The sequence below is a fragment of the Gopherus evgoodei genome, unplaced genomic scaffold, assembly GCF_007399415.2.
Source record: "Gopherus evgoodei ecotype Sinaloan lineage unplaced genomic scaffold, rGopEvg1_v1.p scaffold_286_arrow_ctg1, whole genome shotgun sequence".
NCBI classification, from domain to species: Eukaryota; Metazoa; Chordata; order Testudines; family Testudinidae; genus Gopherus; species Gopherus evgoodei.
Window position 1 is genome coordinate 6,012 of NW_022059949.1, and position 27,322 is coordinate 33,333.

General features: G+C 66.5%; 2 protein-coding genes across 4 annotated transcripts; both read right to left on the reverse strand.

Moving 5' to 3' along the window:
• Positions 1-19: 19 nt before the first annotated feature.
• HDAC6 (histone deacetylase 6) lies at positions 20-23,933 on the reverse strand. Of its 3 annotated transcripts, XM_030543066.1 has the most exons (29): positions 23,000-23,933; positions 22,359-22,466; positions 22,076-22,201; positions 21,455-21,543; positions 19,933-20,017; positions 19,726-19,766; positions 17,226-17,322; positions 16,519-16,616; positions 14,931-15,035; positions 14,746-14,814; positions 14,408-14,534; positions 14,203-14,268; positions 13,883-13,942; positions 13,593-13,682; positions 13,326-13,432; positions 13,178-13,245; positions 12,767-12,914; positions 11,632-11,760; positions 11,340-11,508; positions 10,233-10,366; positions 9,331-9,399; positions 8,965-9,157; positions 7,928-8,077; positions 4,792-4,966; positions 3,230-3,507; positions 3,024-3,104; positions 2,467-2,613; positions 1,738-1,866; positions 20-715 (listed from the first exon to the last, which is right to left on the reverse strand). In XM_030543066.1, exons 2-29 carry the CDS (start codon positions 22,359-22,361, stop codon positions 647-649), a joined length of 3,102 nt encoding a protein of 1,033 aa, XP_030398926.1. In that variant the 5' UTR covers positions 22,362-22,466; positions 23,000-23,933; the 3' UTR covers positions 20-646. The 3 variants fall into 3 exon arrangements, with proteins under 3 accessions (XP_030398926.1, XP_030398927.1, XP_030398928.1); XM_030543067.1 differs by lacking the exon at positions 3,024-3,104 and having other exon boundaries at positions 23,000-23,932; XM_030543068.1 differs by lacking the exons at positions 19,726-19,766; positions 19,933-20,017; positions 21,455-21,543; ... (1 more) ...; positions 22,359-22,466; positions 23,000-23,933 and adding an exon at positions 18,393-18,482 and having other exon boundaries at positions 17,226-17,348.
• Positions 23,934-25,231: 1,298 nt separating this feature from the next.
• Positions 25,232-26,998, reverse strand: LOC115640313 (erythroid transcription factor-like). The gene is made up of 2 exons (XM_030543071.1): positions 26,378-26,998; positions 25,232-26,168 (listed from the first exon to the last, which is right to left on the reverse strand). The coding sequence occupies exons 1-2, from the start codon at positions 26,900-26,902 to the stop codon at positions 25,872-25,874; spliced, it is 822 nt and encodes a 273-aa protein (XP_030398931.1). The 5' UTR covers positions 26,903-26,998; the 3' UTR covers positions 25,232-25,871.
• Positions 26,999-27,322: the final 324 nt, after the last annotated feature.

Genomic DNA, 27,322 nt, shown 5'->3' on the forward strand with positions numbered 1-27,322 from the left:
TGAAGGGGGCACAACAGCACACGCGTCATTAACCTTGTATTGCAGTAATCAACCCGAAAAGCAAAAAGACAAGGAAAAGGCCCATATTCCATCCCACACCAAATTGTGTCCATGGAGCCTGGCCCCCAGCCCGCTTATTGTAGGCCCTACACTAACAAAAATGGAGGCCGCGTTCCTCTGGTCCTGCTGGCCGGTTGGCGTGTGGCAGAGCATGTACCAGCGTTTTGGGGGGAAAGGGCCATTTGCACCTGCTCCAGAGTCAGTCCCCCCCCCTTGGGGGGAGAAACGGCTCCGGAGAGCCCCAGGGATGTTAATACAGCTGCTCTAGGTTTATCGGGGGGGGGTCAGGAATGGAGGCCCCCCCCACCTGTGATCCTCACTGCCTGCTGGGGGAGTGGGGGATGGGCTGGAGCAGAAGCAGGCTTGTCTCCTGCCTGGGGGGGTGGAGATGGAGGGGGCTAGGCCTAGAGGGTGTGGGGAGGGAGCAGCCATCCCCAGGGAATGCAGTGCAGCGGTGGGGGGGAAGAGTCCTTCCTCGCTGCTGGTGAGTCCTTTGGCACAGCTGTAGCCCTTTAAGAGAGTGGGTTGGTCCATCATGGAGGGGGGGGGAGAATCTGAGCACACCCCCCTTCCTGTGGTGCAGGGCTCAGAGCCCAGCGGCCGGGTCCTCCCCGAACTTCATGCGGTGAGCCAGGGTCTTGGCTGGCAGCAGGGTCTGGGGCAGGGAGAGAACGGAGGTCAGAACAGAATGGGCTGGCCTGCCCCCCATCCCCCCGGACAATGGAACTGCCTACCCCCCAGACTATAATGGAATGTCCCAGCCCCCCACTCTCCAGAGAGAATGGAACAGTCCAGGCAAGCATGCACAAGCACTCCCCTCCTCACTGCTACATAAGGGAATGTGCTGCCCCAGGCTAACCCCCCCCTCCAATAGTATATTCCATCCTAAGGCACGACACAGCCAGGGAGAATGGCTCATCCCAGCTAGCAGTAATTCCCCCCTCCAGTCAGCAGAGAATGGACCCAGCCCAGCCCAGCAGTACCTCCTGCTGTAATGGAATGTTCCTCCCACCCCCGAACATGGAATAGTCCCATGCAGAGTATACTCCTCCCCACGACAATGGACCATCCCATCCCAGGAATCACATTATCACTGGAGAGAAGGGCTTGGTGCACTCCCCTGTTGCCAGAGAATGGGACAGTCCAATTCCTTCAACACAATGGAATGACCTACCCAGCAAATTACCCCCACGGCGCGGGGGGGTGGGCACATGGCATCGGACCATTCCATTATCTTATGCATGGGGGGAGGGTGTTACTCCTGTGGGGCTGGAATATTCCATTACAGCAGGGGTGGAGGTGGGACAGGAGTGTGACTTCCTCATGGGGGGGATGTTCCATTATAACAATGGGATGGGGGAGCGTTATTCCCAAAGTTGGGATGCTCCATTATGGCAACGAAGGCAGGGGGAGGAACGTCCCAGACCCAAGAATTAACCCATTCAGCCCCAGCCATCTGACACCTGCCCCCACCTAGGGTGACCAGATGTCCCGAGTTTATAGGGACAGTCCTGATATTTGGAGCTTTTTCTTATATAGGCTCCTATTACCACCCACCCCTGTCCCGATTTTTCACACTTGCTGTCTGGTCACCCTACCCCCACCCCTCCTATAGGTGAGGGGGAGGGGGAACCCTGACCGGCTGGGAGGGGTGGCACGAAGGGTGGCGTGGCTTACCGGGTGATGGACGTATGATTGACAGGGGTAGCACCAGACCGAGAGGTCGGCGTAACTCAGCACCAGGGGGTGGCCGGAAACAGAGCCGTGAGCCAGCATGTGCTGATTGACGTAACGACCGCAGAGCACCTGGGGAGAGAAAGGGTTAATGGCCACAGGGCTGCGGGTCAGGAGTGAGGGGCACCCGCAGAGCCGGGGAGGGTTGGGGGCAGGGCAGGGCAGGGCTGGCAGGCACGCCTGCAGGGCCGAGGGGGGAGATCCCAGGGCTGGGCTAGCAGGGGGCTGTGGATCAGGAGTGAGGGGCACCAGCAGAGCTGGGCTGGGAGAGGGCCGCGGGTCGGGAGTGAGGGGCACCCGCAGGGCTGAGCGGGGGGATCCCAGGGCTGGGCTAGCAGGGGGCTGCGGATCAGGAGTGAGGGGCACCAGCAGAGCTGGGCTGGGAAAGGGCCATGGGTCAGGAGTGAGGGGCACCCGCAGGGCTGAGCAGGGGGATCCCAGGGCTGGGCTAGCAGGGGGCTGCGGATCAGGAGTGAGGGGCACCAGCAGAGCTGGGCTGGGAAAGGGCCATGGGTCAGGAGTGAGGGGCACCCGCAGGGCTGAGCAGGGGGATCCCAGGGCTGGGCTGGGAGGGTGCTGCAGGTCAGGAGTGAGGGGCACCAACAGAGCTGGGGAGGGTGGGGCGCTGGGCTGTCAGGGGCTGCATGTTGGGAGTGAGGGGCACCATCTCACCCGGTAACAGGCCAGGCAGACCCAGTTCTCGCCCTGGCTGCCGCATTCCTCACACGGCGCCAGCGCGTCCAGCCCGGCTGCGGGAAGTGGCTGGAGTGAGTCCACATGGGGGCACCAAGGCAGAGGGGTGACTGCGTAGAGCATCCCCTGCAGAGACACAAGGGAGACAAGGATCAAACCCAGGAATCCTGGCTCCCAGCCCCCCCGCTCTAACCACTAGCCCCCATTCCCCTCCCAGAGCCAAGGAGAGAACCCAGGAGTCCTGGCTCCCAGGCCCCCCTGCTCTAACCACCAGCCCCCCCTCACCCCCCCAGAGCCAGGAGAGAACCCAGGAGTCCGGGCCCACAGTGCAGCAGCAAACGGGATCACCCATCACTGGGCTCCTGCCCCCGTGTGAGATGGGGGGTGGTGGTGGTGGGAGGCTGGGAAATGGGGTGTGGGAGTACAAAGGGAAGCAGAGACTTAGGTGAGGGGGGTGGGGGCGCAGGGGAGGGCCCAGCCGGGGGATGAGAGATGCCAAAGATTAAGGAACTGGGGGGGGTGCATCAGGGCCTCACCGTGTCTGTGAACGCCACCCCTACGGTGATGGAGGGGGAGGGGAGCAGGGTGGCTCCTTCGTCCAGGAGGCTGGGGGGGTCCTGGGAGAAAAAAGTCCCATGAGCTGAGACCCCCCCGGTCCCCAAGCTACTCCCATCCCCCACCCCAGGGAATCCCATGCAGACCAACCCCCCCATAATAGATCCCCTCCCCCCCACCGCCCTACCTCTGATTCCTCTGCAGCTGGAGGCTCCGCCCCTCCAGGGGAAGCCCTGCCCACCAGGGCGGAGTCAGGGCTCAGCTGGTGGGGGCTCAGCTGGGGGGAGCCTGAGTCGGCCCCCACCTCGTCACTGAGGCAGAGAGCTCCCAGCCTCAGGATGTCATCGACCGAGCCCTCCGAGACTGGGGGGCTCTGGGACCCCCCAGCGGGATCCTCTGGTGGGGAGTCCTCCTGGATGGGGCTCGGCTGCCCGGATCGGGGCCTCGAGTCCTCCCGGATTGGCACTGCATGAGATGGAGATTATGTAGCACGGCACCACATGGCAGGGGGCAGGGCCGTGGGGCAGGGGGCGCTCTCCCCCGGCAGGCAGGGCCGGGCACGGGGGGGACAGGGCCGGGCGCTCTCCCCTGGCAGGCAGGGCCAGGCGCTGGGGGGTGCCGTGGGGCAGGGGGCGCTCTCCCCCTGCAGGCAGTGCTGCGGGGTGCCATGGGGCAGGGCCGGGCGCTCTCCCCTGGCAGGCAGGGCCAGGCGCTGGGGGGTGCCGTGGGGCAAGGGGGCGCTCTCCCCCGGCAGGCAGTGCTGCGGGGCACGGGGGTGGGGGAGCAGGGTCGGGCACTCTCCCCTGGGAGGCAGGGCCAGGCGCTGGGGGGTGCCATGGGGCAGGGGGGCGCTCTCCCCCGGCAGGCAGTGCTGCGGGGTGCCATGGGGCAGGGCTGGGGACTGGGGGGGGGGCAGGGCTGGGCGCTCTCCCCTGGCAGGCAGGGCCAGGCGCTGGGGGGTGCCATGGGGCAGGGGGGCGCTCTCCCCTGGCAGGCAGGGCCAGGCGCTGGGGGGTGCCATGGGGCAGGGGGGCGCTCTCCCCTGGCAGGCAGGGCCAGGCGCTGGGGGGTGCCATGGGGCAGGGGGGCGCTCTCCCCTGGCAGGCAGTGCTGCGGGGTGCCATGGGGCAGGGCTGGGCACTGGGGGCGGGGGCAGGGCTGGGCACTCTCCCCTGGCAGGCAGGGCCAGGCGCTGGGGGGTGCCATGGGGCAGGGCCGGGCGCTCTCCCCCTGCAGGCAGTGCTGCGGGGTGCCATGGGGCAGGTCTGGGCACTGGGGGCGGGGGCAGGGCTGGGCACTCTCCCCTGGCAGGCAGGGCCAGGCGCTGGGGGGTGCTGTGGGGCAGGGCTGGGCATGGGGGGGGGGGGCCAGGGCCGGGCGCTCTCCCCCGGCAGGCAGGGCTTGGTGCCGTGAGGGGCTCAGCAGCGGTGGGGGGCGGATACGGGGGGGGGGGGTTTGACGCTGGGAAGGGCTGTGCTGGGGGGGCTTGGCCTAGCGGGGGCTTGGAATGGGGGCTGCTCTGTGAGGGGGGCCACACTTACTGTCCAGTCGCAGGCAGGCCCAGTATTTGCGGTGCTCGGCGCTGGAGGGGGGGGCACGCTGGGGGCGCTCGGCGGAGGGGGGGGCGCTTACCGTCCAGTCGCAGGCAGGCCCAGTATTTGCGGTGCTCGGCGCTGGGGGGGGGGCACGCTGGAGGGCTTGCTGGGGGGGCCACACTGGGGGCGCTCGGCGGAGGGGGGGGGCGCTTACCGTCCAGTCGCAGGCAGGCCCAGTATTTGCGGTGCTCGGCGCTCGCCCGGGCCAGCGACTGCAGGGCGCTGGGGTGGGGACCTCGCAGGCGCCCCAGCTCGGGCAGCGGGTCCCCCAGCAGGGTCCGAGTGCACATGGTCATGGATTCGGAGATCGACACCAGGTTGTAGCCTCCCTGGAGTGGGGAGAAGAGAGCTGGGGTTTGGGGGTGTCCCCGAGCCAGCCCCACCCTCGGCGTAGCACCAAGAGCCACTGCGTCCTAACCCCAGGCACATTCCCGCCCTGCCCGGAGCTGGGCTGGCGTCTCCCAGCCCTGAATTGCAACCGGGAGCCATGGACCTCGCAGGCGAATCGCTTGGAACTGGCCGGCAAAACGGGCGGCAGGAAAACCCAGCTCGGCCAAGACCGGGATTCGGTGGGTCGCCGCAAGGTCCCAGCACAGGCCGTAATCAGCCCAACGTCGCCCGGCCAGCACTGACGGGACCTCCCCGCCCGGCGTCTCGTCGGCTCAGCCCAGGCACAGCTCCCAGCCGTCACAGAGAGAGGAAAACAGCCTATTCAATGTGATGTGGTTAATACCCGGAACAGACAACACAGGACTAATTAGAGATCCCTGTTCAATACGTATTAAAGTTGATATTTACTGTTAAATTATATCAGACAGATACTATGTTAAGTCACAGTTAATTTAACTTAACTGTAATATACAGTAACAGTAACGTTCAACATTTTAGATATTAAATATTCTATTGTTATTTCACACCGTAGTTTTTCTATTTACTATAAAATATACACAGTAAACATATTACAAATCTAACAGATCTATAGCTACCTCGGTCAGTGCCCAGTAGATAATGAAGCTGTTAGACTGTTTTATTCAGTATAGTAGCTAAAATGATACAGAACAATTTTTCTTTACTACAATTAATATTAGATCTCTAGTTAATATACAGCAAGTATTGGACAGAACTGTCCCATGTATTTTACCACATTATATAATCACGCATTTAATATCCTGTGACCTTAGGAGTGTAATATAATCTCTCATTGCAGGGTGACAGGGCCAGAAAGAGCTAACTGCCCCCCAGACTGACCCAGTCTGGTTAGGAAGGTCTGGAACTGAACGGAGCTGGGAAATGCAGCCGGCGTTGCTGGGGGCAGAAGGGGACGTTTGCTCAGGTCCTGCCATGTGAGCAAACAAGTCTGGTCTATCGCTGGGGCTTCGATTCAGGGATCAGAAAAGGCGCATTAACATTTAGGAAGATACTTGAGGGAAATGGTATTATTGGCTCTGTCTCTTTGCAGGTCGTGGTAACCTGTATCTGACCCGTTTGATAGATAAATCACCCTGGGCTAATTGCCAGCATGGCTGGGAGATGGCAAGCGAAGCCCGTTGTTTTCTGAGGCCAAAAGGCTGCAGGAAATGTATAAAAACCCTGGGCCACGATCCGGCTTCACCTCAGATCCGCTCTGCGTTCCAAGAGGCGGAAACCTTAAGCCACAAGGATCGAGCTCCCCAGGCACTGATGGAGTCGCCCTGAATACGGACGTTGGACTGTAACCTACGGACTTTCTAAAAGGACTTTTGGCAACTACAAACTCATCTTGGCTTGTACCTGAAGCTCAGGAATTGAATTCGAGTGTCTGCAGGTCGAGCTTTGAACCAGCTCTCGCTCCCTCTCTTTTCTTTACTAAATTTTAGCTTCGTTAATAAGAACTGGCTGTAGTGGGTATTGTGGGTAAGATCTAAGTTACAGTTGGACCTGGGTGTGTGGCTGATCCTTTGGGGTTGGAAGAACCTTTTCTTTTATACGAGGAGAGAAGATTTTCAGGAATCATCCTCTGATCTGACGTGTGTCTGGGCACAGGCCTGAGGCTGGGCACTGGAAGGGAACTGCGGGGTCTGGACTCCTCAGTAACCAGGGAGGTACCAGAGAAGCTGTTCTGGGCTGGCTGGTAAATCTCAGTATCGGAAGATCCACCAGCGTCTGGGGTCTGTTTGCAGTTCACCCTGATTGAGTGACCTCAGCTGGCTCCCCCGGGCACCATCGTCACATGTACCCAATCACGAGTGTATTTAATACATTACAACTTAAAAATAAGACTGTTAAAATGTATAATTAATACATTATTAAAATAGAGATTTATATACTTAATATTAAATATATTTTATTTATTATAAAGTATATTAAGTATCTAGGATCTATTTAATTTATTATTGTTCAACTTTATCGCAAAGAAATTCTGGTAATGATCATTTTGTTCATGTTTAAATATAACAACTGGATTTCTCATATACGTAATATTAGACTCTTAATCCTAACATTCAATATGAGAGAGACTGGAATAATTATAGGAATATATTTTATGACTGTTAAGACTCTACTGTATATTAACTACACATCATAGTCAATTCGGTGTTAAATAAGAGTCTCGTTCAGATGAAATATCAGGGGTTAATAGTATTGGAAAGCCAGCAGCAGCAGTTGAATCAACAATAAAATGATTGAGCCAAATACTAAATCTTCCATCCCGATCAGCCCTCACGCCCAGGCAGGGGTTCAGCTGTTTTGTCCTGGACGCAATTTGCTCTCCCCAGGGCCCCGGAAATTTCAGATTTTCCTCCTGTTTCGGAGCTTCCCCTCCCTGGGATAGTTGGTGGTTTCCTGCAGACCCGGCTCCGGAGCTGGGGGCTGGTAGGCTCAGCTCCCTCAGCACCTTAGCGGCTCGTGAGGTCCCTGGAGGCTTTGCAGGGAACTGGCACCAGCAGGTCAAGTGTTACCCAAGCGCCTGGGCCCTGCCAGAGTTAACCCCCCCCCAGCCAGCGCTGCCCGGCCGCAGCTGAGGCCCCAGAACGGGCAGGTCTCGCGTGCATCTGCCCGTCCTGTTGAGCTCTGGGCTTTGCCCCACTCCCCGTCCCCCAACCAGCCAATCCTGCCCTGGGGCTGATGGGAGCCAGCACCCCCTAGACGGGACAGGCCCCTGCTCCATTCCCAGCACCCCCCGAGCCAGCTGGTGCCCCCCAGAGGGGACAGGCCCCTGCCCATTCCCCACCGCCCTGAGCCAGCCAGTCCCTGCCCTGGGGCAGGGTGGGAGCCGGCGCCCCCCAAAGGGGACAGGCCCCTGCCCCACGTACCTCCAGAACCAGCACGACCCGGCCCCCTGCCAGCCCCAGCAGGAGGTGGGTCATGTGAGCGTAGCCCTCGGGGCTCACCAGGCAGCCCCCCAGCGGGTCCCCGCGGGCGGCGTCAAACCCAGCCGACACCAGAACCAGCTCCGGGGCGAACTGCAGAGACAGAACAAGAAGCTGAGACCCCCCCCAGCCCCTGCTGGCGGACCCAGGCATCCGGGCGCACCGCTCCCCCCTCTCCCGTCCCCGCGCTGGCAGAGAACCCAGGCATCCGGGCGCACCCCTCCCGTCCCCGCGCTGGCAGAGAACCCAGGCATCCGGGCGCACCCCTCCCGTCCCCGCGCTGGCAGAGAACCCAGGCATCCGGGCGCACCCCTCCCGTCCCTGCGCTGGCAGAGAAGCCAGGCATCCGGGCGCACCCCTCCCCCCTCTCCCGTCCCCGCGCTGGCAGAGAACCCAGGCATCCGGGCGCACCCCTCCCGTCCCCGCGCTGGCAGAGAACCCAGGCATCCGGGCGCACCCCTCCCGTCCCCGCGCTGGCAGAGAACCCAGGCATCCGGGCGCACCCCTCCCGTCCCTGCGCTGGCAGAGAAGCCAGGCATCCGGGCGCACCCCTCCCCCCCTCCCGTCCCCGCGCTGGCAGAGAACCCAGGCATCCGGGTGCACCCCTCCCGTCCCCGCGCTGGCAGAGAAGCCAGGCATCCGGGCGCACCCCTCCCCCCCCTCCCGTCACCGCGCTGGCAGAGAAGCCAGGCATCCGGGCGCACCCCTCCCGTCCCCGCGCTGGCAGAGAAGCCAGGCATCCGGGCGCACCCCTCCCGTCCCCGCGCTGGCAGAGAACCCAGGCATCCGGGCGCACCCCTCCCGTCCCCGCGCTGGCAGAGAACCCAGGCATCCGGGCGCACCCCTCCCGTCCCCGCGCTGGCAGAGAAGCCAGGCATCTGGGCGCACCCCTCCCGTCCCCGCGCTGGCAGAGAACCCAGGCATCCGGGCGCACCCCTCCCATCCCCGCGCTGGCAGAGAAGCCAGGCATCCGGGCGCACCTGGTAGGCGACGGGCAGCACCAGGCGGTGGAAGGCGGCCAGGTACTCGGCGTCGCCCATGCGGGGGCTGTTCCAGGGCACGTTGAGGGTGAAGCCGCGGCCCGGCCCCTCCCCCACCCGGTCGGCGTCGGCATCCTCGGAGGTGGGGAAGAAGGAGCCGTGGTCGTAGCGGTGCAGAGAGACGTACAGCACGCTGGGGGGGGGGGGGGCCGGGGGTGTTAATCCCACTCGGACCCTGTCCCCCCACTGCCACCCCTTCCCCACATGCCCCACTGCCCTACTGACCCCCCCACTGCCCCTCCCCCACACTGTCCGTCCCTGCCCCACTCCACCCCCCAGCAGCCCCCCCACCAGAGGACAAGGTACCTCGGATCTTCCTCAAACATGTGCTGGGTACCATTGCCATGATGAACATCCCAGTCCAGGATCATCACCCTGACGACGAGGAGAAGGGATGAGGAGGATGGAACCCAGGAGCCCTGGCTCCCAGTCCCCCCCACCAACCCCAACCACCAGTCCCCACTCCCCTCCCAGAGCCAGAGAGAGAACCCAGGAGTCCTGGCTCCCAGTCCCCCCCACCAACCCCAACCACCAGCCCCCACTCCCCTCCCAGAGCCGGGGAGAGAAGCCAGGAGTCCTGGCTCCCAGCCCCGCAGCCACCAGCCCCCACTCCCCTCCCAGAGCCAGGGAGAGAACCCAGGAGTCCTGGCTCCCAGACCCCCTGCTCTAACCACCAGCCCCCACTCCCCTCCAGAGCCGAGGAGAGAACCCAGGAGTCCGGGCTCCCAGCCCCCCTGCTCTAACCACCAGCCCCCACTCCCCTCCCAGAGCTGAGGAGAGAACCCAGGAGTCCGGGCTCCCAGCCCCCGCCAACCCCAACCACCAGCCCCCACTCCCCTCCCAGAGCCGGGGAGAGAAGCCAGGAGTCCTGTTCCCAGCCCCCCCTGCTCTAACCACCAGCCCCCACTCCCCTCCCAGAGCCAGGGAGAGAACCCAGGCGTCCTGGCTCCCAGCCCCCCCTGCTCTAACCCACCAGCCCCCGCTCCCCCCCCAGAGCTGGGGAGAGAACCCAGGAGTCCTGGCTCCTAGTCCCCCAGCCACCAGCCCCCACTCCCCTCCCAGAGCCGGGTAGAGAACCCAGGAGTCCTGGCTCCCAGCCCCCGCCAACCCCAACCACCAGCCCCCGCTCCCCTCCCAGAGCCGGGGAGAGAACCCAGGAGTCAGGGCTCCAAGCCCGCCCCGCAGCATAACCACCAGACCCCGCTCACCTCAGGGGCCGTCCCGCCAGGCGCTGCGCGAAACGAGCTGCCAGGGCTACCGAATTGAAGAAGCAGAAGCCACAGGCCGTGTCGGACTCGGCATGATGCCCGGGGGGCCGGACAATGGCCACGGCGTTCTGCACCTAGAGCCAGGCAGAGAGCACGGGGGGTGTGAGACGTCGCCGAGATGCAGCCACCTCTGGGGCAGGGCAGCTGGGGGAACAGCCGCACAGAACAGCGCCTGGCAAGCCCTCCCCGTGCGGGCAGGCGCAGCCACCTCTGGGGAAGGACCGTCTGGAACCAGAAGCCAAGCAGAGTCCCATCTCCAAGGAAAGACACAAGGAGATGGAATGAAAACCCCTTAATGAGGATTTGGCCGGAACGCCGGGGTTCACATTCTGAGTCTTGGGGGGCAAAGGGCAGGGGAGAGAGTGCGCCCCCTGGACCCCCCCGTGCCGGGCCCCGACTGCCAGGGGAGAGGGCCCCCCCCCCCCCCCCCCCCCCGAGTGCCGGGCCCCGACTGCCAGGGGGGAGCGCCCCTGTCCCCTGGTGCCCCCTAAGTCCCCATCCTGAGTGCCAGGGGAAAGCACCCCCTGCCCCCTGGTGGCCCCCGAGTCCCTGCCCCTTGAACTCCCCAGTGCCGGGCCCCGACTGCCAGGGGGGAGCACTCCCTGCCCCCTGGTGCCCCCCGAGTGCCGGGCCCCAACTGCCAGGGGGAGCGCCCCCGGCCCCCTGGAACTCCCCAGTGCCGGGCCCCGACTGCCAGGGGGGAGCGCTCCCTACCCCCTGGTGCCCCCCGAGTGCCGGGACCCGACTGCCAGGGGGAGCGCCCCCGGCCCCCTGGAACTCCCCAGTGCCGGGCCCCGACTGCCAGGGGGGAGCGCCCCCTGCCCCCTGGTGCCCCCCCGAGTGCCGGGCCCCAACTGCCGGGGGGAGCGCTCCCTGCCTCCTGGTGCCCCCCCCGAGTGCCGGGCCCCGAGTGCCGGGGGGAGCGCTTCCTGCCTCCTGGTGCCCCCGAGTGCCGGGCCCCGACTGCCAGGGGGGAGCGCCCCCTGCCCCCTGGTGCCCCCTGAGTGTCGGGCCCCAAGTGCCGGGGGGAGCGCCCCCGGCCCTCACCTCGCCCTCCAGCACGGCTTGCACAGCGTTGAAGGCGGAGCCGGCTGCCAGCCGGGCGCACTCGTAGGAGCTGGCGCAGATGTAGATGGAGTTGTACTGGTCCCCCTGGCGGTGCAGCTCCCGCGGCTTCATGCTGGACGTGGCCTTCACCGTCTGCACATAGGCCGGGCTGCGAGGGAGGCAAAGAACCCAGGAGTCCAGGCTCTCAGCCCCCTGCTCTAACCACCAGCCCCCACTGCCCTCCCCGAGCCAGGGACAGAACCCAGGCGTCCGGGCTGCCCCCTCCCACTACCTGTGGCACATTCTCAGCTCCTCTTCCTCAGCACGGCGGGCCGGGATGCGGTGGCACCGCTCCGTGAGCCGCAGCTCCCCGTGGCGCTGGAAGATGCGGGAGACCCGCTGGGGCAGCTCTGGGTGCTGGCTGTGGGGAGGGGGGAAGGGAAGGACTCAGAGCCCGGATGCCTGGGTTCAAGCCTGGCCTCCGGCAGGGGAGAGGACCCTTCCTCCTCCCAGAGCCGGGGAGAACCCAGGAGTCCTGGCTCCCAGCCCCCCTGCTCTAACCACCAGCCTCCACTCCCCTCCCAGAGCTGGAGAGAGAACCCAGGAGTCCTGGCTCCCGGCCCCCACTCCCCCACCCCAGAGCCGGGGAGAGAACCCAGAAGTCCTGGCTCCCGGCCCCCACTCCCCCACCCCAGAGCCGGGGAGAACCCAGGAGTCCTGGCTCCCAGCCCCCCCTGCTCTAACCACCAGCCCCCACTCCCCTCCCAGAGCCGGGGAGAGAACCCAGGAGTCCTGGTTCCCGGCCCCCACTCCCCCACCCCAGAGCCGGGGAGAGAACCCAGGAGTCCTGGCTCCCGGCCCCCACTCCCCCACCCCAGAGCCGGGGAGAGAACCCAGGAGTCCGGGCTCCCAGCCCCCACTCCCCCACCCCAGAGCCGGGGAGAACCCAGGAGTCCTGGCTCCCAGCCCCCCCTGCTCTAACCACCAGCCCCCACTCCCCTCCCAGAGCCGGGGAGAGAACCCAGGAGTCCTGGCTCCCGGCCCCCACTCCTCCACGCCCGAGACAGGGAGAGAACCCAGGAGTCCTGGCTCCCAGCCTCCCCTGCTCTAACCACCAGCCCCCACTCCCCTCCCAGAGCCGGGGAGAGAACCCAGGAGTCCTGGCTCCCGGCCCCCACTCCCCCACCCCAGAGCCGGTGAGAACCCAGGAGTCCTGGCTCCCAGCCACCCCTGCTCTAACCACCAGCCCCCACTCCCCTCCCAGAGCCGGGGAGAGAACCCAGGAGTCCTGGCTCCCGGTCCCCACTCCCCCACCCCAGAGCCGGGGAGAACCCAGGAGTCATGGCTCCCGGCCCCACTGCTCTAACCACCAGCCCCCACTCCCCCACCCCCGAGCCAGGGAGAGAACCCAGGCGTCCGAGCCGTACCTGTCCCACATGTTGTAATGCTCCGTCATGCGTTCGTCATACACCAGGCCGGTGCGGGCAGCTGGGAGGGGTCGCGGCACCTCATGGGAGTCTGGGAGGGTCGTGGGGGCTGGCTCCTCTTCCACATCCTCTGGGGGGATGTCGGCCTCTGGGGGGGCAGGAGGAGATCAGAGCCAATTCCCTAAGCTATGGGGGGGCAATATCAAATTGGGGGGCCCAGTAGGAGTTTGAGGGCAGAGTACAGCAGGGGGCTGGGGGACCAGGGGACCCCCAAAGAGATTGTGGGGGCAGGAGAGAGTACCCCAGAGGGGCTGGGATGGGGGGAACCTGCAGGATCCCACTGGGGGCCATGGGACCCTGGAGGGGCTGGGGGTGAGCAGGGGGCCCCCGGGGGCTGGGGCTGAGACTCACCCGCTCTGCGCAGGCTCCGCCAGTATTTCTCATGGATCGCGAGCGTCCTGGACACGGAGCTCAGAGCGCTGGGGAAGGGGGAGCAGCCCAGAGTCAGTGGGGTGCAAATGTGGGGCCGCCCCACCCCCACCCCTCAGACCCCGCTCACCTGCGACACGGGGCAACGGGCGGCTCCAGCCGGGGACAGGGGTCCCCCAGGAGGGTCCTCAGGGCCGCACAGACCCCCTCGGCCAGGGAGCTCAGATTGTAGCCACCCTGGGGAGGGGGAGAAAATGGGTCAACAGTGCCCCAGCCCTGAGATGCAGCCACCTCTGGGGCCAGGAGGCTGGGGAACAGCCACATATAACGCTGCCCAAGACTGAGTTGCAGTCAGTTCTGGGGGGGAGCCTGCGCCGTGGGTCAGCGCCACACTCACCTCCAAAGACAGCAGCACCCTGCCACCCGCCAGGGCCATCAGCAGATGAGTCAGGTGAGCGAAGCACGCGGCCGACGCAGCCATCTCGCCCTAGGCGCAGACGCAAAGGTCAGTTTGCCAGGCTCCCTCCCCCCACACAGTGGGGCCGCCCACCCAGCCCCCTAGACCGGCCACTGCCCTTTGAAACGAGCCCCGGGCCCCCTGTCTAGCCCCTGGGGCGCCCCACACGGCCAGCACAGCGCCCCCTGCAGGCAGCGCTGTGAAAAGTGGCGGGATGGGGGGGCACTTACCTTGGGGTCCCCGAGCACAGAGTCAAACCCGGCGGCCACCAGAACCAGCTGGGGTTGGAACTGAAAAGAGAAAAACAGGAGGTCGCAGCATGCCCCGGATCGCAGCCAGCACCCCCCAGAGGGGACAGGCCCCTACCCCATTGCCTGCTCCCCTGAGCCAGCCAGTCCCTGCCCTGGGTTGGGTGGGAGCCGGCACCCCCCAGAGGGGACAGGCCCCTGTCCCATTCCCTGCCCCCCACCCCCTGAGCCAGCCAGTCCCCGCCCTGGGCTGGATGGGAGCTGGTGCCCCCCAGAGGGGACAGGCCCCTGCCCCCACATACCTCAAAGGCCACTGGCAGTAAAACGTGTAAAAAGGCAGCGAGATAATCCCCGTCCCTCATTCCCACCTAGACAGAGAGACACAGACCAGCTGGATGAGTCTGTGGGAGGTCAAATGCAGCCACTTCTGGGGTGGGGTGGTTGGGAACAGCCGCACGTAACGCCGCCCAGGGATGGCTCGCTCCCCACGCAGTGCAGGGGACCTACCGCGTTCCAGGGCACGTTGATGTTGAATCCCTCTCCACGCCCCTGCCCCACGGCGGGGCTGTCGGACGCTGGCAGGTGGGGCCAGAACCTTCCCTGCTCGTAGCGATGGACGGAGAAATAGAGAACGCTGCCGAGAGAGAGGGGCAGATGGGGGGCAGTGACTGGTGCCCCTCACTCCCGACTCGCACCCCTCACTGCTGGATCCCCCACTCCTGACCCGTAGCCCCTGCTAGCCCAGCCCTGCCCCCCACTAGCTCTGCCGGTGCCCCTCACTCCCGACCCGCAGCCCCTGCTAGTCCAGCCCTGGGCTCCCCCGGCTCCACGCGCCCGGGACTGACCTGGGATCCTCCTCGAAGAGGAACTGGGTGCCCTGCCCATGGTGAACGTCCCAGTCGACGATCAGGACTCTGGAAGGTAATAAGTCGCCCGTTACTGGGACTCAGCACCCCCCCTTTGCCCCACCTCCGGACACCCTGGCTCCCAGGCTCCCCCTGCTCTAGCCACCAGCCCCCCCATCCCTCACCGTTCCACTCCCAGCTTTTGCCGGGCGTATCTGGCCCCGATGGCCAGGTGGTTGAACATGCAGTAACCATCCATCTTATCTCGGTGGGCATGGTGTCCTGGTGGCCTGGAATGGAGACACACGGGGTTAGCGCATAGCTCGCCCAGCGCTGAGATGCAGCCACCTCTGGGGCGGGGCAGCTGGGGAACAGCCGCATGGGAATGGCTCGCCCAGCGCTGAGATGCAGCCACCTCTGGGGCGGGGCAGCTGGGGAACAGCCGCATGGGAATGGCTCGCCCAGCGCTGAGATGCAGCCACCTCTGGGGCGGGGCAGCTGGGGAACAGCCGCACGGGAATGGCTCGCCCAGCGCTGAGATGCAGCCACCTCTGGGGCGGGGCAGCTGGGGAACAGCCGCACGGGAATGGCTCGCCCAGCGCTGAGATGCAGCCACCTCTGGGGCGGGGCAGCTGGGGAACAGCCGCACGGGAATGGCTCGCCCAGCGCTGAGATGCAGCCACCTCTGGGGCGGGGCAGCTGGGGAACAGCCGCACGGGAATGGCTCGCCCAGCGCTGAGATGCAGCCACCTCTGGGGCGGGGCAGCTGGGGAACAGCCGCACAGGAATGGCTCACCCAGCGCTGAGATGCAGCTGTTCTCTGGCTGCCCTGCCCCAGAAGTGGCTGCAGCTCGTTGCAAGCTGGCTCTAGGCATATGCTGCCTGGGTGGTTTTTCCCACGGAGAGGAAGAAAGATGAAGACTGCGGAGGGACCCGGATAAAACCCTCGTAACCCAGCGCGGCCTGGGGCAGTCTGAGGAGGTGGGGGGCGGAGAATGTGAAGGGCTCATTTAGGGGCTGGGGAACAGGTGGGTTCTGGGCTGGCTGAGACCGGAGGGGATCTGAGGTCTGAGCCCCGGGGGAACTGAGATCAGGGACAAGGCCCAGCAGAGACTAAACAAAGAACCAGGGATGGAGCCAGGCAGGATCTGGCCAGGCTGAGACTAAGGCTCTGGGCCGGTGCTAGGATCCGACAGCCAGCGGGGCGGGGGCTGGGCCAGGGGCTGAGTGGGGGCTGGGAGCTCAGCAGGGGTGGGGCCCACCAGGGATGGGGGTTGGGGCGGGGGCTGGGCCAGGGGCTGAGTGGGGGCTGGGAGCTCAGCAGGGGTGGGGCCCACCAGGGATGGGGGTTGGGGCCGGGGCTGGGCAGGGCCTGGGTGAGGGGCCGGGCACCGGGCGGGGGCTGGGAGCTCAGCAGGGCAGGGCCCCTCCGGGATGAAGCTCACTGGCCGTGCAAACACCCAGGAGCCCTGCCCGGGCGCCGGGACCCAACGCGGGCGTCCAATCAGAGAGGCCGGGTGCTTGGGGTGGCAAGCCGCGGGGGGGCCGAGTGCTTTCTTGTGGAGGGCCCCCTGGTCCCGCGGCTCCTCCGTGCTTGGGGCCGCAAAACGTCTAGAGCTGCCCCTGGGCCGGGTCAGCGGGGGCGAGAATTCAAACCGGGCAACACAACTGAGGATCCGGAAATCAACCACTCTGTGATCGGCCTCTGCCGAGAGGGAGGAGCCCCCAGGTCCCGCCCTGCCCCCCCCACTCCCCGAGCCCCCCCCTTCCTACCGGACCAGCGCCAGCCCGTTGCGCAGCTCCCCGTCCTGCACCTTCTCCAGCAGCCGCAGGATGCAGCCGCCAGCCAGCCGGGCGCCACGGTACGAACCCTGGGGCAGGAGAGACGGAGAGCGGGGCTGGGACACCGAGACACCCAGGACCGGAGCTAGTGGGCTGAGCGCCCCGCGCGCTGGTCCCGCGGCTCCGGTGGAGCTGCCGCAGTCATGCCTGCGGGAGGTCCACTGGAGCCGCCTGCCGCCCCCCCCCGGCAAAACGGCACCCACCAATTATCCTAGGCTGCCTAAATGATAGCGCCGGCCCTGGAGACACCCTGATAGACAGCGCTGGGGGCCTGCCCGCCAGAGCCAGGAGAGAACCCATGAGTCCTGGCTCCCAGCCCCACTCTGCTCTAACCACTAGACCCCACTCCCCTCCCAGAGCCGGGGAGAGAACCCAGGAGTCCTGGATCCCAGCCCCCCAGCTCTAACCACTAGACCCCACTCCCCTCCCAGAGCCAGGAGAGAACCCAGGAGTCCTGGATCCCAGCCCCACTCTGCTCTAACCACTAGACACCACTCCCCTCCCAGAGCCGGGGAGAGAACCCAGGAGTCCTGGATCCCAGCCCCACTCTGCTCTAACCACTAGACACCACTCCCCTCCCAGAGCCGGGGAGAGAACCCAGGAGTCCGGGACCCCCTCACAGGCTGGCGGGTGCTCACCGGGTGCAGGAAGACAGAGTCGTACGTCTCTGACAGGGCCCTGAGCTCCTGCTCACTCATCAGCTCCGTCGACTTCATCAGCTCCACGTACTCCTGGCTGAGAGACAGCTCCTCACTCCCGACCCGCAGCCCCGGCCGGTGCCCCTCACTCCCGACCCGCAGCCCCCTGCCCCCCGCAGCCCTGCCGGTGCCCCTCACTCCCAACCCGCAGCCCCGGCCGGTGCCCCTCACTCCCGACCCGCAGCCCCCTGCCCCCCGCAGCCCTGCCGGTGCCCCTCACTCCCAACCCGCAGCCCCGGCCGGTGCCCCTCACTCCCGACCCGCAGCCCCGACTGGCGCCCCTCACTCCCGGCGCGCCTCACTCCCGACCCGCAGCCCCGGCCGGTGCTCCTCACTCCCGACCCGCAGCCCCCTGCCCCCCGCAGCCCTGCCGGTGCCCCTCACTCCCGACCCGCAGCCCCCTGCCCCCCGCAGCCCTGCCGGTGCCCCTCACTCCCAACCCGCAGCCCCGGCCGGTGCCCCTCACTCCCGACCCGCAGCCCCCTGCCCCCCGCAGCCCTGCCGGTGCCCCTCACTCCCGACCCGCAGCCCCGGCCGGTGCCCCTCACTCCCGACCCGCAGCCCCGACTGGCGCCCCTCACTCCCGGCGCCCCTCACTCCCGACCCGCAGCCCCGGCCGGTGCCCCTCACTCCCGACCCGCAGCCCCTTCCCCCCGCAGCCCTGCCGGTGCCCCTCACTCCCGACCCGCAGCTCCCTGCCCCCCGCAGCCCTGCCGGTGCCCCTCACTCCCAACCCGCAGCCCCGGTCGGTGCTCCTCACTCCCGACCCGCAGCCCCCTGCCCCCCGCAGCCCTGCCGGTGCCCCTCACTCCCGACCCGCAGCCCCTGCCCCCCCCCAGCCCTGCCGGTGCCCCTCACTCCCACCCCGCAGCCCCTGCCCCCCCCTCCCGACCCGCAGCCCCCTGCCCCCCGCAGCCCTGCCGGTGCCCCTCACTCCCGACCCGCAGCCCCGGCCGGTGCCCCTCACTCCCGACCCGCAGCCCCGACTGGCGCCCCTCACATCCCCGGCGCCCCTCACTCCCGACCCGCAGCCCCGGCCGGTGCTCCTCACTCCCGACCCGCAGCCCCCCTGTCCCCCGCAGCCCTGCCGTGCCCCTCACTCCCGACCCGCAGCCCCCTGCCCCCCGCAGCCCTGCCGGTGCCCCTCACTCCCGACCCGCAGCCCCGGCTGGCGCCCCTCATTCCCGGCGCCCCTCGCTCCCGACCCGCAGCCCCAGCTGGCGCCCCTCACTCCCGGCGCCCCTCGCTCCCGACCCGCAGCCCCGGCCGGTGCCCCTCGCTCCCGACCTGCAGCCCCGGGCCCGGCAGGTGGCCTTAAATCCTGACCCGCAGCCCCGGCTGGTGCCCCTCACTCCCGACCCGCAGCCCCGGCTGGCGCCCCTCACTCCCGGCGCCCCTCGCTCCCGACCCGCAGCCCCGGGCCCAGCAGGTGGCCTTCACTCCTGACCCGCAGCCCCAGCCGGCACCCCTCACTCCCAGAGCCCCTCACTCCTGGCCCGGCTGGCTCCCCTCACTCCCGACGCCCCTCGCTCCCGACCCGCAGCCCCGGCCGGCGCCCCTCACTCCCGACGCCCCTCGCTCCCGACCCGCAGCCCCGGCCGGCACCCCTCACTCCCGACGCCCCTCGCTCCCAACCCGCAGCCCCGGCCGGCGCCCCTCACTCCCGACGCCCCTCGCTCCCGACCCGCAGCCCCGGCTGGCGCCCCTCACTCCCGGCGCCCCTCACTCCCGACCCGCAGCCCCAGCCGGCACCCCTCACTCCCAGAGCCCCTCACTCCTGGCCCGGCTGGCTCCCCTCACTCCCGACGCCCCTCACTCCCGACCCGCAGCCCCGGCCGGCGCCCCTCACTCCCGGCGCCCCTCACTCCCGACCCGCAGCCCCAGCCGGCACCCCTCACTCCCAGAGCCCCTCACTCCTGGCCCGGCTGGCTCCCCTCACTCCCGACGCCCCTCGCTCCCGACCTGCGCCCCTCACTCCTGACGCCCCTTGCTCCCGACCCGCAGCCCCGGCTGGCGCCCCTCACTCCTGACGCCCCTCACTCCCGACCCGCAGCCCCCGGCCCTGCCGGTGCCCCTCACTCCCGACTCGCAGCCCCGGCTGGCCCCCGCATCCCGGCCCCCTTGCTCCCCCGACCCGCAGCCCCGGCCCGCAGGTCCTTAACTCCCGACCCGCAGCCCCGCTGGCGCCCCTCACCTCCCGTCGCCCCTCGCTCCTGACCCGCAGCGCCCCTCCTCCCGACCCGCAGCCCCTCATTCCCGACCCGCAGCCCCTCATTCCCGACCCGCGCCCCTCGCTCCCGACCCGCAGCCCCGGGCCCGGCAGGTGCCCTTCATTCCCGACCCGCAGCCCCGGCCGGCGCCCCTCACTCTTGGCCTGTAGCCCTGGGCCCAGCTGCCGCCCCTGCTAGCCCAGCCCCAAGGTGCTCCCTTCCATAAATACCTGTGGGCTAGCAGAATTTCTTCCTCGGTAGCCAGCCGGGCCTGTGAGGAAAGCAAGGAATTTTAGCCAGAACACGCAAACCACTGAAGGGGAGACTGTGGGGGAGGGTAGAAGCGGCTGGTCTCTGACCCCTCCTGCCCATGGGGAAAGGGCCCTGGTACTGGGGATGGAACCCAGGAGTCCTGGCGCCCAGCCCCCCCATCTCACCTCCACCGGGACACAGCGCTCCCACAGGCCGCATTGCAGCAACTTTCCCTTGACGGCCGCAAGTCTCTCTGGGCGCTCAGGGAAGCTGGGAATGAAACGACAAAGGGGGACAAGATGGATTGGGGTGGGGGGGGCAGGGGCTGCAGGTCAGGAGTGAGGGGCACCGGCAGGGCTGGGAGGGGAGCAGGGGCTGCGGGTCGGGAGTGAGGGGCACCGGCAGGGCTGGGGGGGGAGCAGGGGCTGCGGGTCAGGAGTGAGGGGCACCGGCAGGGCTGGGGGGGGAGCAGGGGCTGCGGGTCGGGAGTGAGGGGCACCAGCAGGGCTGGGAGGGGAGCAGGGGCTGCGGGTCGGGAGTGAGGGGCACCGGCAGGGCTGGGAGGGGAGCAGGGGCTGCGGGTCGGGAGTGAGGGGCACCGGCAGGGCTGGGAGGGGAGCAGGGGCTGCGGGTCGGGAGTGAGGGGCACCGGCAGGGCTGGGAGGGGAGCAGGGGCTGCGGGTCGGGAGTGAGGGGCACCGGCAGGGCTGAGAGGGGAGCAGGGGCTGTGGGTCGGGAGTGAGGGGCACCGGCAAGTCTGGGGGGGGAGGAGGTTAGAGCCTCTGACCGTCAGGGACTGAGCAAAGGGGGGAGGGGTCATGTCCCCCCCCGGAGCCGGGATCTCGGGGAGGCTGTGGGGTGCTTTATGCTCCTCCAATTAGGACTTTAACCCCCCAGGCTAAGAGTTGGGGAATTGAGATTAGAATGAGATTACAGGGGCGGATCAGGATGAAGGACGGGAAGGGGATTACAGAGAAGGGGCGGATCAGGATGAAGGACGGGAAGGGGATTACAGAGAAGGGGCAGATCAGGATGAAGGACGGGAAGGGGATTACAGAGAAGGGGCAGATCAGGATGAAGGACGGGAAGGGGATTACAGAGAAGGGGCAGATCAGGATGAAGGACGGGAAGGGGATTACAGAGAAGGGGCAGATCAGGATTAAGGACGGGAAGGGGATTACAGAGAAGGGGCAGATCAGGATGAAGGACGGGAAGGGGATTACAGAGAAGGGGCAGATCAGGATGAAGGACGGGAAGGGGATTACAGAGAAGGGGCAGATCAGGATGAAGGACGGGAAGGGGATTACAGAGAAGGGGCGGATCAGGATGAAGGACGGGAAGGGGATTACAGAGAAGGGGCGGATCAGGATTAAGGACGGGAAGGGGATTACAGAGAAGGGGCAGATCAGGATTAAGGACGGGAAGGGGATTACAGAGAAGGGGCAGATCAGGATGAAGGACGGGAAGGGGATTACAGAGAAGGGGCGGATCAGGATGAAGGACGGGAAGGGGATTACAGAGAAGGGGCAGATCAGGATTAAGGACCTGGAGACAATTACAGATGAGCGGGAAGGATGAGGTCCACAGATTGAAACAGGGAATTGCGGGGGCTGGGCTGTGGCTCCCACAGGGTTTTTGGGATCTGCCCCCCGAGGGGCAGCCAATACAACCCGGACCAGGGGGATCTGGGACCCGCCTCCTGGGTACCTGTCATCCCACAGGCAGTGGAACTCCATGAGCTGCTCGTCAAAGGCCAGACCCGTCCCCATGGGCAACGCCCCCTCCACGCTCAGATCCTGGGGCAGGAGAAAACATAGTGAACCCAGGCATCCGGGCACCCACCCCCCGGCACTTTAACTCATCCACCAAATCCTCCTCCCCTCCCAGAACTGGGGGGAGAACCCAGGAGTCCTGGCTCCCAGCCCCCCCTGCTCTAACCACCAGCCCCCACTCCCCTCCCAGAGCTGGGAGAGAACCCAGGAGTCCTGGCTGCCAGCCCCTCCTCCCCCCCCGAGCTGGCAGAGAACCCAGGAGTCCTGGCGCCCAGCCCCTCTCCTCTAACCACCAGCCCCTGCTCCCCTCCCAGAACTGGGGAGAGAACCCAGGAGTCCTGGCTGCCAGCCCCCACTCCCCTCCGAGAGCCAGGAGAGAACCCAGGAGTCCTGGCTGCCAGCCCCCCCCCGAGCTGGCAGAGAACCCAGGAGTCCTGGCTCCCAGCCCCCACTCCCCTCCGAGAGCCAGGAGAGAACCCAGCAGTCCCCCCCACTTAACCCCACTCCCCGTCCCAGACCCAGGGATGGAACCCAGGCGTCCGGGTGTCCCACCTACCAGGCGCTGCAGCCCCGATTCCAGCTCCTCCATATCTTTGTTCATCCTCTGGGCTCGGCCACGGCGCTTGGTTTCGGGGAGCCCGAGGCTGCGACAGGGCTGGGGGCCCCTCCGGCCACCCCGCTTCTGGAAGGAACATGGGGCAGAGAAGGGGAAAAAGCGGGGGGGGTTACAGAGACACCCCCAGCCCCAACAGCCCCCCCTTGGCCACTGCCAGGCACGTCACCCCCCATCCCTCCAGCCCCACCCCATAGCCCCGGGCCCCGCCCCCAGCCAGACTCACCATGGCCACGTGCGCTGGGGGGGCGGGTTACTTTACCACTGGGAGGGGGGAGCTGGGTCCGTCCTCCCCCGAGGAGACCCCTGGGGGCGTCGCCATCGCTGGGCAGGACTGGGGGAGGCAAAGAGCATTAAAGCCGGTCAGAGCCGCCCCCGAACCCGACTGTCAGGGCTGGGCGGGGGGGCTGCAGGTCAGGAGTGAGGGGCACCAGCTGGGCTGGGTTGGGGGGGCTGCAGGTCGGGAGTGAGGGGCACCAGCTGGGCTGGGGGGGCTGCAGGTCGGGAGTGAGGGGCACCAGCTGGGCTGGGGGGGGCTGCAGGTCGGGAGTGAGGGGCACCAGCTGGGCTGGGCTGGGGGGGGCTGCAGGTCGGGAGTGAGGGGCACCAGCTGGGCTGGGCTGGGGGGGGCTGCAGGTCGGGAGTGAGGGGCACCAGCTGGGCTGGGGGGCTGTAGGGGCACCAGCTGGGCTGGGCTGGGGGGGGGCTGCAGGTCGGGAGTGAGGGGCACCAGCTGGGTGGGGGGGGCTGCAGGTCGGGAGTGAGGGGCACCAGCTGGGCTGGGTTGGGGGGGCTGCAGGACGGGAGTGAGGGGCACCAGCTGGGCTGGGGGGGGCTGCAGGTCGGGAGTGAGGGGCACCATCTCACCTGGCGCCTGTAGCACCTCCCCTCTCCAGCGCGGTCAGATGGTCTCTTCCAGCCAGGCGCTGCCTGATGCTGTCACCGAGCCCTGCCCGCCCTACCGGGAGAGACCATTGGCACTCAAGCATGGGGGGGTCTGGGAGGGACCATTCGCTCTGAACATGGCTGATGCTGGGAGAGACCATTGGCAGTGAGCATGGGGGGAGTCTGGGAGGGATCATTCCCTCTCTCTTCATTGGCCAGGTCTTTGGGGGAATCCCCCCATGACCTTTAAGTCTCTTGACCCCTCCCCCATCTTGCTCCCAGACCTTTCACCCCCGACCTCGGTTCTGCTTTGACCAGGGGAGCTGGCCCCACACGGCCTTGTCCCCAGTGTAGCATCACGTGGTGTAATGCACAGGGACAGCTCAAGGGATGCCAAGATGCAGCCACCTCTGGGGCAGGGCGGGTGGGGAACAGCTGCACATAACGCCGCACAGGGAGGAAGCATTGAGGGCTTTGCACCAGCAGGTGGCGCTGGGCCTGCCCCGAAGCAGCAATGGGACTGGGATAAACAGCCCCAACCTGTGACAGGTGGGTGTCCTGCCGCCCCCTGGTGGAGGGCCCCAGCCCTGTGCTCTGCCTGGGGCAGCATCCAGGATCGGGCCCCATGTCCAGTTCTCAGCTCTGCACCTCCTCCACATTCAGGTCCCTTTGAAATCCCGTTCCCAGCTCCCCACCTGGCCAGCCCTCAGCTTGGGGGCTGCTCTCCCCCCCTCGCTCCTCCCTGGGCCCTGACCCAATGGGGCAGATAACCTCCCTCCTGCCCCCTTTGATTGCTCAGAGAGAGGCGTGGGAAGCCAGGAGAGCCATAGATGGGGCTGATATGTGGGATGGAACTCCTGGCTCCCAGACTCCTCCCTGCCCAGAGCAAACACAGGAGTCCTGGCTCCCAGCCCCCCTGCTCTAACCACCAGCCCCCACTCCCCTCCCAGAGCTGGGGAGAGAACCCAGGAGTCCTGGCTCCCAGCCCCCACTGCTCTAACCACCAGCCCCCACTCCCCTCCCAGAGCCAGGAGAGAACCCAGGAGTCCTGGCTCCCAGCCCCCACTGCTCTAACCACCAGCCCCCACTCCCCTCCCAGAGCCAGGAGAGAACCCAGGAGTCCTGGCTCCCAGCCCCCACTGCTCTAACCACCAGCCCCCACTCCCCTCCCAGAGCCGGAGAGAACCCAGGAGTCCTGGCTCCCAGCCCCCACTGCTCTAACCACCAGCCCCCACTCCCCTCCCAGAGCCAGGAGAGAACCCAGGAGTCCTGGCTCCCAGCCCCCACTGCTCTAACCACCAGCCCCCACTGCCCTCCCAGAGCCGGAGAGAACCCAGGAGTCCTGGCTCCCAGCCCCCACTGCTCTAACCACCAGCCCCCACTCCCCTCCCAGAGCCGGGAGAGAACCCAGGAGTCCTGGCTCCCAGCCCCCCTGCTCTAACCACCAGCCCCCACTCCCCTCCCAGAGCTGGGGAGAGAACCCAGGAGTCCTGGCTCCCAGCCCCCCTGCTCTAACCACCAGCCCCCACTCCCCTCCCAGAGCTAGAGAGAGAACCCAGGAGTCCTGGCTCCCAGCCCCCCTGCTCTAACCACAAGATCCCACTCCCCTCCCAGAGCCGGAGAGAACCCAGGAGTCCTGGCTCCCAGCCCCCCACCCCAACACTGGACCCCACTCTTCACCACCAGCCCTGTTGCTTTACACAAAACAATACTTTGGGGGGCAGGGATTTAAACATCCCATAAAATTGGATCCATCCCGACACGCACCCCCTGCCATCTCCCTCACATTCCCCCAACCGAACCCCCACCTCCGCTGAGTTCTGGGGAGCAAACTCTTAGATTCATTGTAAACCATCCACAGAGAACCCCCCTGAAACCCGATGGAGCACCCCCATAAATGTGGACACCCTCAAACTGGAGCATGCACCCCCAACAGCTGAACATTAATCCAACCCCCCAGCCACAGCTCCCTGCAGCCCCTCCTGCTACTCAAAACCAGCTGAGTTGGGGGTGCAGGTAGAACAAGGTGGCACCCCCAAAACTGAACGATGCATCCCAATAAACACCAATCCAGCCCCCTCCCAACCCACAGGCCCCCACCCCCAGTGCTCAGCACAGTTACAATAACCTGGGGCTGTTTCTGGATGGACAACCCTGCACCCCCAAACTGAGTCCCCAGCTTCACCCCGGAGGCATTAAAACACGACACCCAAGTCATTACAAGAAATATAGAATATATTTTAAAATGTGGTTTCCACAGAATATATTTTTTAACCCACAGTATATCGGGGTGCCAGAAGGGAGAGTAAGAATGGGGGGGTCCTATCACAGCCAGTGCTGGATCATGGGGGGATGGGTTCACTGTGGGGTGACAAGGGATGAAGGGTTGAGAGGGTGTAGGAGGAGGAAGAGGGGGGGACGGTGCTGGGGGGAGCCCCCTGTGTGAGGATTTGGGGGTGCTGAAGGAGAAACCCAGGCACAGGGGAGGGTAGAAATGAGGGATCATTCCTTCAAAAGAGGCTGGGTGGATGGAGGGAGGGACAGATGGATGGACAGACGGGGATCTAGGGGGATAGACGGGTGTGTGTGTGTGGGGGATGGGACAGACGGGGGGTGTGTGTGCCCAGACAGAGCTCAGGGAGGCCCATGGAGGGTGGCCCCATTTCTAGGGGGAGCCCCCCAATCCTTGCAGTTGCTAAGGTGAGGTGAATCCCTCTGTACCCCGACACTCTGCCCCCTCTGTCCCAATCCCTGACTCTGTGGCTGGGGGGGGTAACTCCCCCAACAGCTGTACCCCAAATATTCACCCAGCTGCCCTTTTTCCAGCTCAGCCTCCTTCTGTGAGGGGCCCCTATCACCCCAGCGAGGCGCCTGCCCCTGGGGAGGCCTGGGGAGGGTGGTAGGCAGCTGGGGGGGGCCCGAGGAGGTGGGTGGAGGGGGAGAAGGGGAGCAGGTGGCTGGACAGGACCATGGGGCTCAGGGCATAGAGAGAGGCAGGGTCCTCGCCCAGGGGGGAGAGCAGTTCGAGTGGGGTGGGGGGCCCAGCCCCCCCCTCACCCGGAGCCGCCCCTCTGCGTTTCTTGCCCTTGCCGGAGACTTTGCGGTTGCGGGTCTGGATTCCGTCTTTCCGCATCGTCAGGGGGCGATTGACCTGCAAGGGGGAAGGGGAGAGGGATGGAACCCAGGCATCCGGGGTCCCCCCACCCTAACTGCTAGACCCCCCCTCTCCCCTCCCGGAGCCAGGGAGAGAACCAAGGAGTCTGTCTCCCAACCCCCACCACCCCGAAGCCTCCTCCCCCCGCGCCAGGGCTGGGACCCAGGCATCCGGGGTCCCCCCTCCCCCCCCGGCGTGCGGCTCACGTTGTGCAGTTTGTAGTAGAGGCCGCAGGCGTTGCAGACGGGCTCCCCGCTGCTGTTCCGGCGCCATAGGGTGGTGGTGGTGGTCTGGCAGTTGCTGCACTGGGTGCCCGCTCGCTTGCTGATGATCTGGGGGGAGAGACGGGGGAACGGGGGGCTAGGTGGGTGGGAGCAGAGCACCCAGGGGATGGGGGCAGGGCACGGCAGGGGTGCTATGGAAGTGGAATGGGGTGTTGGGGAGGCCGGGGGGCGGTGGACTGGGCATGTCATGGGAGGGGAAGGGGGTGTCAGGGAGGCTGGGGGGGTCTCATGGAAGCAGAACATGTCGGAGGAGGCTGGGGCAGGGGGCCTGGGGGTGTCGGGGGAGGAGGGTTTCATGGGAGGGGAAGGGGGTGTCAGGGAGGCTGGGGGGGTCTCATGGGAGCAGAACATGTCGGAGGAGGCTGGGACAGGGGGCCTGGGGGTGTCGGGGGAGGCGGGTTTCATGGGAGGGGAAGGGGGTGTCAGGGAGGCTGGGGGGGGTCTCATGGAAGCAGAACATGTCGGGGGAGGCTGGGACAGGGGGCCTGGGGGTGTCGGGGGAGGCAGGTTTCATGGGAGGGGAAGGGGGTGTCAGGGAGGCTGGGGGGGTCTCATGGAAGCAGAACATGTCGGGGGAGGCTGGGGCAGGGGGCCTGGGGGTGTCGGGGGAGGCGGGTTTCATGGGAGGGGAAGGGGGTGTCAGGGAGGCTGGGGGGGGTCTCATGGGAGCAGAACATGTCGGGGGAGGCTGGGACAGGGGGCCTGGAGGTGTCGGGGGAGGTGAGTTTCATGGGAGGGGAAGGGGGTGTCAGGGAGGCTGGGGGGGGTCTCATGGGAGCAGAACATGTCGGGGGAGGCTGGGACAGGGGGCCTGGGGGTGTCGGGGGAGGCGGGTTTCATGGGAGGGGAAGGGGGTGTCAGGGAGGC